General features: G+C 39.4%; 2 protein-coding genes across 2 annotated transcripts; both read left to right on the top strand.

The window, feature by feature from the left end:
* The first annotated feature begins 220 nt into the window (after positions 1-220).
* On the top strand, positions 221-1,159 carry LOC133064239 (olfactory receptor 8U9-like). Its single transcript, XM_061154096.1, has one exon. It carries the CDS (start codon positions 221-223, stop codon positions 1,157-1,159), a length of 939 nt encoding a protein of 312 aa, XP_061010079.1.
* A 7,886-nt stretch (positions 1,160-9,045) lies between these two features.
* LOC133055609 (olfactory receptor 5I1-like) lies at positions 9,046-9,981 on the top strand. Its single transcript, XM_061140753.1, has one exon. It carries the CDS (start codon positions 9,049-9,051, stop codon positions 9,979-9,981), a length of 933 nt encoding a protein of 310 aa, XP_060996736.1. The 5' UTR covers positions 9,046-9,048.

The raw sequence follows: 9,981 nt of genomic DNA, 5'->3' as shown, positions 1-9,981 counted from the left end.
TTTCCAAATGTATCATTATTATTATCATTTTATCAGTTATATTCAGTTGGAAATATTTCCCAAAGGATCAGTTTAACTTCAAGGCATCTTAGCATTATTTCTCTCTTCTAATTACTGAAATATAGAAACAAATAGCAATTTAGCAATTAAGACAGTAAGATGATATTAACCCTCCACTTCCATTTCCTTTTTCATAACCAGGAGATTTCATGTGTGAGGGATGACTGCTGAAAACTGCACTGTGTTTACTGCCTTCATATTCTTAGGACTTTCTGGTAGACAAGATGTGCAGCAGGGGCTCTTCCTGCTCTTCCTGCTGGTTTATGGCATGACTGTGGTTGCCAATGTTGGGATGATCCTGCTGATCAAGGTGGACCCCAGAATGCACACACCCATGTATTATTTCCTGAGCAATCTGTCCTTCTGTGACATCTGCTATTCTTCTACTATCTCTCCCAAGATGCTGGCTGATTTCTTATCTGAGCAAAAAAGGATTCCATACAATGTATGTGCCACCCAGTTGTATTTTTTTGGAGCCTTTGCAGATGTGGAATGTCCCATGTTGGCTGTCATGGCTTATGACCATTATGTAGCCATTTGCAATCCACTTCTTTATCCAATTGCCATGTCCAGGGGAATCTGTACCCAGCTTGTGGCTATTGCTTATTTCGTAGGCTTGGTAGATTCAGCAATCCACACCTGTTGTACATTTCGGTTGTCATTCTGTAATTCCAATATCATCAATCACTTTTTCTGTGACAACCCACCCTTACTAGCCCTCTCCTCCTCAGATACATCCATCAATGAGATCGTGATGTTCACTTTTATTGGCTGTGTTGTGGGGACCAGCATTATCACCGTCCTCCTTTCCTACAGTTACATCCTAACAACCATCCTTAGAATGAACTCAGCTGAGGGGAGACGCAAAGCCTTCTCCACCTGTGCCTCCCACTTAACCGCTGTGGCTATGTTTCATGGCACGCTCCTGTTCATGTATTTCAGACCCAGCTCCAGTTACTCCATGGACACAGACAAAATGGCCTCTGTCTTTTACACAGTTGCCATCCCCATGTTAAACCCACTGATCTACAGCTTAAGGAATCAAGATGTAAAAGGTGCCCTAAAAAAAGCAATCAGTACTAAATTATGTTCTGAGTGACACAGTACTTTCATCCTAACGTATTTAAAGATTCTGAGAGATGAAGCTCAGGAAACTTGACATAGATTCTTGTAGGTTTACTAACACAGCTTTTGAATATTTTCCATTACTTGTATTTTCACCTAAATCAGTTTAGGGAACAGCCATTTCACTAAACTCTCCAAACTAAGAAACAGTAGTAATAGGATCAGTTTGCTGTTTTGCAAAGGGGTTTTTGTTTTGTTTTTTTTTTGTTTTCCCCCACATCTGTTTTTTCTTTTCTTGAAGAAGCCTCAGTGAGATGTCATGCACAGAGCAACTCCACACCCATGTTAATTCAACTTACCTTCCTAAGGGCTCCTATTTATTTATTTTAACAATAGGCTTAATAAACTTGCTGAGTGTTAGTGGGTCAAATTAGGTTTGTTTATATCCTTTTCATGTATTTGCATCACCCTAGCAAAGCTCCATCATAAAACATAGAAGCAAATAATTTGTAAGAAAGATGGAATGAGAACTCTCTCTCCCTAGACTGAATATTCCATAAAAGTTTGGTACTTCCTGTCTAATTCACTGTTGTCTACTCATTTAAAATGCTTAGCCTCAGGATGCAATTCACAAACATTTATTGAAGAGATGAATTAATTAGCCTGAAAAACTAATAGAAAGTTGAACCTTTGTAAATTTATCAAAAAAAAAAAAAAAAAGCATTTCCTTAATTTCATTCTAGTGTGTTCACTTTAGGTAAAATCCATCTGCATTTGTTTTCTTTTGACTTAGGCAAAAATGAGATTCTGAGACAGGAATTATTTGATGTAAAAATCTGCTCAGTTTCTCTTCATTCTGCTTCAGTTATTATCATCAAACCTCCCCTGATTTTCCAGAAATCACTGGAGAGGACTTTGTTAATGAAAACTATTGCCTGCCTCATCAGTAAACTAAGGAGGTTGCCATCATGAAGCTGCCTGGTCAATGAGCCCTGAGGGGACTCAGGATGAGAAAGCACAGAATAGGCTTTCTCAAGATAGGCTGGCCCCAGATAGCTAAGTTCAGATCAGTTCAGTCACTCAGTCATGTCCGACTCTTTTCAACACCATGGACTGCAGCACACCAGCCTCCCTGTCCGTCACCAACTCCCAGAACCTACTCAAACTCATGTCCATTGAGTCGGTGATGCCATCCAATCATCTCATTCTCTGTCGTCCCTTTCTCCTCCCACCTTCAATCTTTCTCAGCATCAGGGTCTTTTCCAATGAGTCAGTTCTTCACATCAGGTGGCCAAGGTGTTGGAGTTTCAGCTTCAGCATCAGTCCTTCCAATGAACACCCAGGACTGATTTCCTTTAGGATGGACTGGTTGGATCTCCTTGCAGCCCAAGGGAGTCTCAGGATAGCTAAGGTGCATATCAAAGGAATAATCCCAGCGAGCCCAAACTGTTGTATCTTCCCATACACAGAAAAAGTGCTAAATTCTTTAGTTTATCCAGTTTTCTTTTATTAACAATAATCTTTTTGGTATTCTGATTATCTGATGTTTTCCTCAAAAACTTCTATCTATCCTGGCTCCCCCTTGCCTCTTCAGAACTTGCCTCTTCAGAACAGTTTCTTAGCACTATCTGAGATGCTGTGTTCCAGGCTTGAAGTCCTCAGAATGTCTGCCAAATAAAATATGACTCTCATCGTTTAGTTTGTGCATTTTTTTCAGTGGACAGCTTCATCTCCCCTATGGGTTCATAGCATTACACTAGTCAAAATTAAAAAAAAAAAAAAGAAAGAAAGAAGCTGAATGCCCTGTTGATATAACTTAAATTGTCAAGGAAGAGTTACTAACAAAACGTAGGTCCCTTATGGTGGGGAGGGGTGGGGTGATGCAGGCGGTGGGGAATGAAGTAGTAGTTATATTAAGATGCCACGGGCAATGATTTATGCAGTCTCTCTATATCTGAAATAAATTGGAATGATATTCTGAACAAAATTGTAACATTCTGTTCTCCTGGTATCCAATTAGCAATTAACCCAGCTGGAAAAATAAAATACAATTTCAGGTTCTTGGAAATTTTTTTAAATTAAAATATAGTTGATTTACAATGCTGTATTAGTTTCATGTGTACAACAAAGTGATTCATATCATTTTTTTATCTGTGTTTGTTGTTATTTGATCACTAAGTCATGTGTGACCCTTTTTTGACCTTGTGACCCCATGGACTATAGCCATGCATCTCTGTCCATGGGATTTGCCAGGCAAAGATACTGGAGTGGGCTGCCATTTCCTTCTTCAGGGAGATCTTTCTGACCCAGGGATTTAAGCAGTGTTCCTATGTGTGTATATATATATATACACACTAGTGACTAAGAAGGTAAAGAATCTCCCTGCCAATGTAGGAAAAACAATTAATTAAGCACACACTTGCATTGCTAACACCATTTTCTGCTGTTTAAGACAAAGCGTTTGGTTCTCACCACCCTTAGGCTGTCATCTCCTCCTTCCCCATGGAAAGCCCACATTTGCCAGGGCCCATGTCACCACTGACCTGTACAGACAGAGTTCTTTGTGTAGTGTAGTTCCCACTGCCATGGGTGGAACCCAGGGCTGGATTTGTAACTAGTGTACCTTCTACCATAAGAGGCTCTCCCCTCTACCCATCTGGGAGTAGTGGACGTACACTGACTGCTCCTCGAACTCGTCTGAAAAGCAAACACAGAAAGATTCTTCTGTATTTCTTTAAATGGCTTTACATAAATCATCTGGCCACTCTCTTATTTGCAAATTGTAGAAATTCATATGAATTTCTTATTCTCTTATAATTTTATTGTGCTTCATTTTACTGTGTATGTCTGCTCAGTCACTCAGTTGTGTCTGATTCTTTGTGACCCCATGGACTTCAGCCCACCAGGCTCCTCTGACCATGGGATTCTCCAAGCAAGAATCCTGGAGTGGGTTGCCATTTGCTCCTCCAGAGGATCTTCCCAACACAAGGATCGAACCCCTGTCTCTTGCAGCTCCTGTATTGGCAAGTGGATTCTTTATCACTGAACCACTGAGGAAGCACACACACACACACACACACACACACACAGAGGCAGCATTAGTCTACATCTCATTTCAATCCTTTGATATCATGCCATGAGCTTTTCAATCTCCACTCAACTTCCTATTGTCTTTCATTCACTATTCTCTGTTTGCCTAATTCTTCATATGGATTCAATTTATCCTCCCTTTCTGCTTTGTTCCCAGAACACCAGCTGGCATGCATACATAGAGTAAATGTTATTATTGAGTTAAGATTCTCAGGTCAATTCTGGCCTTGGATGGCCAAAATTCCTCTTGAACATGAAGCACAGATAACACATATTGGAGTTAATGTCATTCATCACTGACTTTCCACCTACATGCAGTGAAATGAAATGTCTGCTGTCATACCAATAAACAAGAGATGTCACAGCCATCCATGTTTTCTGGCCTCCAAATGTGAATGAGGGCTCCCAAGACTGAGAGCCAACAGGCGCTGCCACCGCCACAGGTGTTTGCTAGGGAGCTCAGGGAATGCAGGCCGCAACCATCTGCCAGATCGGCCACTCCTTAAGGTGAACGAGGGATTAAGGATGCAAGCAATCAGGAAACAGAATTTGGCCCTAGATAGCAAGCTCCAGGAGTTGGTGATGGACAGGGAAGCATGGCGTGTTGCAGTCCATGGGGTCCAGACTGAACTGAGGGACTGAACTGAACTGAGCTGAAGTGCATATGAAAGGAATGAATTCAGTGAGCTCAGAGGCCTGCATTTTTCCATATGCAGAAGAACAATAAACTCCTTAACTTGATATCTGATTTTCTTTACCTCACAATAATCTCTGATGTTCAGATTCCCAGTCCCCTTTGTTGCAAACTTGTATATAGCCTGACTCCCCCTCCTGCCTCCTTAGAGTGGTTTTCTCATGACTACTGAGATGCTGCTTCCTGATCTTCGAGTCCTTAACATTCCCATCAAGGCCTTAACATCCCCGTCGATTTTATATCTAATGGTCTACCAGTTTGAAAGTCATAATATACTTTTGCCTGAGATGTTCTTAAGAAATAGAAAAACACATTACATCATTTCCTTTGTGTTTACTCAACTCCTCAGTAGAACTCTAATTGCTCAGGTAAATTTTCCCATTGGGATTTGGATATCAGAGTATGTGATCCTGAGATCTGAGATTAGAAAGCTAATCTCAAAAGCTTCAAAGCAACATATAAAAGGTCTTGCATTACCCTAAAGAACTGCAGCCTTCCTAAGGAAGGCACAGATTTCTTCTACGAACACAGAAGACCAGCCCACATGGGTTGTAAAAATTACACAACGGATCAATTTTTCTTTTTAAATCTTTAAGTGTGAAATTGATTTTTGCAGTAAAAAATGAACTAATACTGACAACAGTGTAGTAAGAAGATGAATGAAAAAGATAATAATCTGGTAAGTGAAAAGTGAAAGTGAAGTTGCTCAGTTGTGTCCGGTTCTTTATGACCCCATGGACCGTAGCCTACCAGGCTCCTCCGTCCATGGAATTTTCCAGGCAAGAATACTGGAGTGGGTTGTTATTTCCTTCTCCAGGGGATCTTCCCAACCTAGAGATCGAACCCGGGCCTCCAATATTGCAGGCAAACTTTTCTTGTCTGAGCCATTAGGAAAGCTCACTTATTTTACATATAGAAACAGATGGTTTGAGAATAAGCAAACTTAGGGTAATACAGTTTTTAAATTCTGAAAATATATCTAACAAAAACAACAGCAGAAACAAAAACCTAACATTTGACACATGATAGTGTTAAGGAATCTGCCTGCCAATGCAGGAGACATGCATTTGATCTCTGGGTCAGGAAGGTCCCCTGGAGAAGGAAATGGCAACCCACTCCAGTATTCTTGCCCGGGAGACTGCTAGGACAGAGAAGCCTGGTGGGCTACAGTCCATGGGGTCACAAATGAGAAGGACAAGACTTTGCAACTGAACAACAACAACAGCAAACCTTAAAACAAACCTCACCATTGCTGGACTCTGATTAAGAATCATAATTAAACATGGGGCTTATTAGATATTATTTATTTTTAAAGAATGGAAGAAGGTATACATTAATTAAAGCTGAACTGATTTTTATATTATATTATTTGTCCTGTCTTATGGTAATGCATTGATACCAACAACTGTCAATACACAAGTGAAAGGATTCAGGCAGATAAGAGGGCTGACTTTAAGGGAAAAGAAAAAAAAATGCTTTAAAAAATAATGATATTACTCAGCCATTAAAAATAATGAAATAATGGCATTTGCAGCAGCATGGATGGACCTAGAGTGTCATACTGAGTGAAGTAATTCAGACAAAGAAGGAGAAGTATCATAGGACACCCTTTATATGCAGAATCTAAAAGGATTGATGCAAATGAACTTATAAAAAGAGAAAGAGATGTACAGACCTAGAGAAGGAAATTATGGTTACCAGTGGAAAAGAGTAGGGGGAGGGAGAATGGGATTTGGGGATGAGCATGTCGCACTGCTGTATTTAAAATGGATGATCAGCGAGGACCTGCTGGATGGCCCAGGGAACTCTGTGCAATGCAGTGTGGCTGCCTGGATGGGGGGAGAGAGTGAGGGGGATGGATACGTGAGTGTGTATGGCTGAGTCCTTCTCCGTTCACCTGAAACTATCAAACATTGTTTGTCCATTTCTGGGACAGTAGTGTTTATTGAAGAATGTCCAGTGTACAGAATGTCCAAACTCTGGACCTGATCTTTGATTGCAAAGCTATGTAGTCCTGGACTATTCATTGGGCTGAAATCATCAGTTCCTTCTCAGTAAAACTGAGAGATGATCAGCCCTCTTTAAAGAACTGTGAGAATTAAATTAGATGAGAAAGTTTACTTTGAAAATTATAAGACACAAATGAATGTATTAATGTCAAATAAACACATTTACCCAGAATTTACCTAATCTACCTAGAAACAGAACAGATGCAGAAAAATAGGTGTTGAGCAATGCAGAATCTACAATTATTATCATGTCTATAGTTCATTTTCTGCATCCAAAAAATTTCTTCACAGATAGCTGTGTTGTGCTTATTAACTCTAAATGTATACACAGTGTTAATAAAGACATTTAGCTTTGTTAAGAACTTGGAACAAATTGATAATAGGATGGATGGTTAAGATTTAGGTAATGTGCTTAGATTATGTTCTGAGACAGAGGATATGAGATGAAAATGAAAATGTATTCAAATCTGAAGTTGTTTAAATACTGAGTTTGTAGAAGCTATGAATAATGTAAACTGTTAAAGAAAAATATATATGTGTATATAACATATGCACACATACTTAACTTATCTTTAACTTTTATAGGCAGAGACAGTGAGTACAGGGAGGACGGCATGCTGCAGTCCCTGGAGTCCTAAAGAAACAGACACTATTTAGCACCTAAAAAACAATAACAGTGCATATAGCATGTATAGGCATCAAAGATTTTACTTACTTTATTCAATATATAACATGCTATAAAATGTACACAATATAATTCAAAGAACCACAATATTGGAAATCAGGAATTCACAAATAAACTGACAAATAGATGCAAAGCTGGATTGTTACCATCAGCAGGGACAGAAGTCAGTCATCTCTATCCTGGGCAGAATGTGCCTGTCTATAGACAAGTGTCACTTGCATTGCTATGGGTTATCTACAATTTACAGAGCTGTGGACTAAAGCAATGACAAGGAAATGCAGAGATAACATGGAGAGGTGGGTAGGTGAGAATTTAAAACATATTTTATAATTTTAATCAAAGGGGCCATCCAATATTCCTGAATATTATTATTGCATTGCCTAGATGAATTTAATAAATATGCAAGCATTTGGATTTCTCTAGTTCTATTTCATAGCTTGGATTTCAGATAACATAAAACAGATGTATGGATTTCCTCAGAATTACTTTGTGGCCAACTTCAGAACAGTGAATGAACAAGATGGTGAAGATAGTGAGCCTAGAAGGAAATTAACACAATTTGATGAGGAAGGCACTGTCCTTTTCATTTTATAGGTGATGAAGCTGAAATTCTGTGATTACTTGGCCTGCCCAAGACTTTACAACTGCTAAGTGGCAGAGTTATGATTCAGTTACTTACAGAACTAATTCTGAATCTTACCTCCTTCTATTCATCAGTAGATTTCAAGAAACTTTAACTAGTTTCTTTAGTCCTCAGAGGGAAATTCTCTGCTCAAGTTAAGAAATAAAGAACTTCTACTCCTCTGCATATACAACGCTTCAAGAAACAGAAATGTATCTATTTGTTGTGTAAATAAAAACACCAAAATGGGAAACAGAGGCTAGTTACTCAGTTTGCTATGTAGCGATGTAACTAACCTCAATCACTTGACATTGGTGACAGATGAGAGAGTTGATGAAATTAAGAAATTCAGAGTTCACCCGCTAGTTTGATGGTGTCTCACTTAATGGGGGGGGGGGAAGAAAAAAAAATATATATATAGCTTGAAGAAATAGAAGTATAAATAATCAATTCAATTAAATAAACTATCTCAGGGAATTCCCTGGCCATCCAGTGGTTAGGACTCTGCGCTTTCAGTATAAAATAGACAGGTTCCACTGCTCATAGGGAACTAAGGTCCTGCAAGCTACATGTCTCTGCCAAACATTAAAAAAAAAAAAAAAGTAATTAACTAATTAAAAAAAAAAAAGTATTTCAGTTGAAAAGCTATGCTTATACTAAACTTAACTTTACTTATGCCTAAGTGTTATGAGGGTGCCCAAGTGGATTTAGAATTACTATTCTAACTGCTTTAATTATTTTCCTTTTCACTACTCTTCAGGTTATTATCAACATCCCCATCGGTACCCTGCTGAAATTCCAGCCTCCAGGACCACTGCAGAGAATGGAGGTGGAGAACGGCACTGTGAAGACACAGTTCTTTCTCTTGGGATTCAGTGACCACCCAGAACTGCAGAGTGTTCTTTTTGCTGTGTTTCTGTCTATCTACTCTGTCACCCTGATGGGGAACCTTGGGATGGTCTTATTAATCACAGTCAGTCCCCCTTTGCACACCCCTATGTACTTTTTTCTCCGCATCTTGTCTTTCGTAGATGCTTGCTACTCCTCAGTCATTGCCCCCAAGTTACTTGTGGACTTAGTTTCTGATAAGAAGACCATTTCTTACAGTGGCTGTGCTGCACAGTTTTATTTCTTCTGCTGTTTGGTGGACACAGAGTCTTTTATCTTGACTGTCATGGCTTATGACCGGTACATAGCCATCTGCAACCCCCTGCTTTACACTGTTATTATGTCCAAGAGGATTTGCCACCAGCTTGCAATTGGGGCATTTTTAGGGGGTACCATGAGCTCAGTGATTCACACCACTAATACCTTTCAACTGTCTTTCTGCTCCAGTGAAATTAACCATTTCTTTTGTGACGTCTCCCCTCTCTTCTCTCTGTCCTGCACTGACACCTATATCCATGATGTTGTACTGGTGGTCTTTGCTAGTTTAGTGGAAGCTCTCTGCCTTCTAACAGTTCTCCTCTCTTATATCCTCATCACAGCAGCAATTCTTAAAACAAGATCTGCTGACGGAAGAAGAAAAGGATTCTCCACTTGTGCTTGCCATCTGACCGTGGTCTCTATCTACCATGGTACCCTGATCTTCATTTATTTGCGTCCCAGTACTGGCCATTCACTGGATATTGATAAAGTGACCTCTGTGTTCTATACATTGATTATACCTATGCTGAATCCCCTGATTTACAGTCTAAGGAACAAAGATGTGAAAAATGCTTTTAGGAAAATGATTAGCAGGAAATTTCTTTCTTAA

The sequence above is a fragment of the Dama dama genome, chromosome 1, assembly GCF_033118175.1.
Source record: "Dama dama isolate Ldn47 chromosome 1, ASM3311817v1, whole genome shotgun sequence".
Taxonomy (NCBI): Eukaryota; Metazoa; Chordata; class Mammalia; order Artiodactyla; family Cervidae; genus Dama; species Dama dama.
The sequence above is the reverse complement of the archived record's forward strand: the minus strand, read 5'-3'. Positions and strand labels throughout refer to the sequence as shown.

Bases quoted from the DNA above. Each gene is read 5' to 3' on its own strand.
- LOC133064239 (XM_061154096.1), top strand. From the start codon at position 221: ATGACTGCTGAAAACTGCACTGTGTTTACTGCCTTCATATTCTTAGGA.
- LOC133055609 (XM_061140753.1), top strand. From the start codon at position 9,049: ATGGAGGTGGAGAACGGCACTGTGAAGACACAGTTCTTTCTCTTGGGA.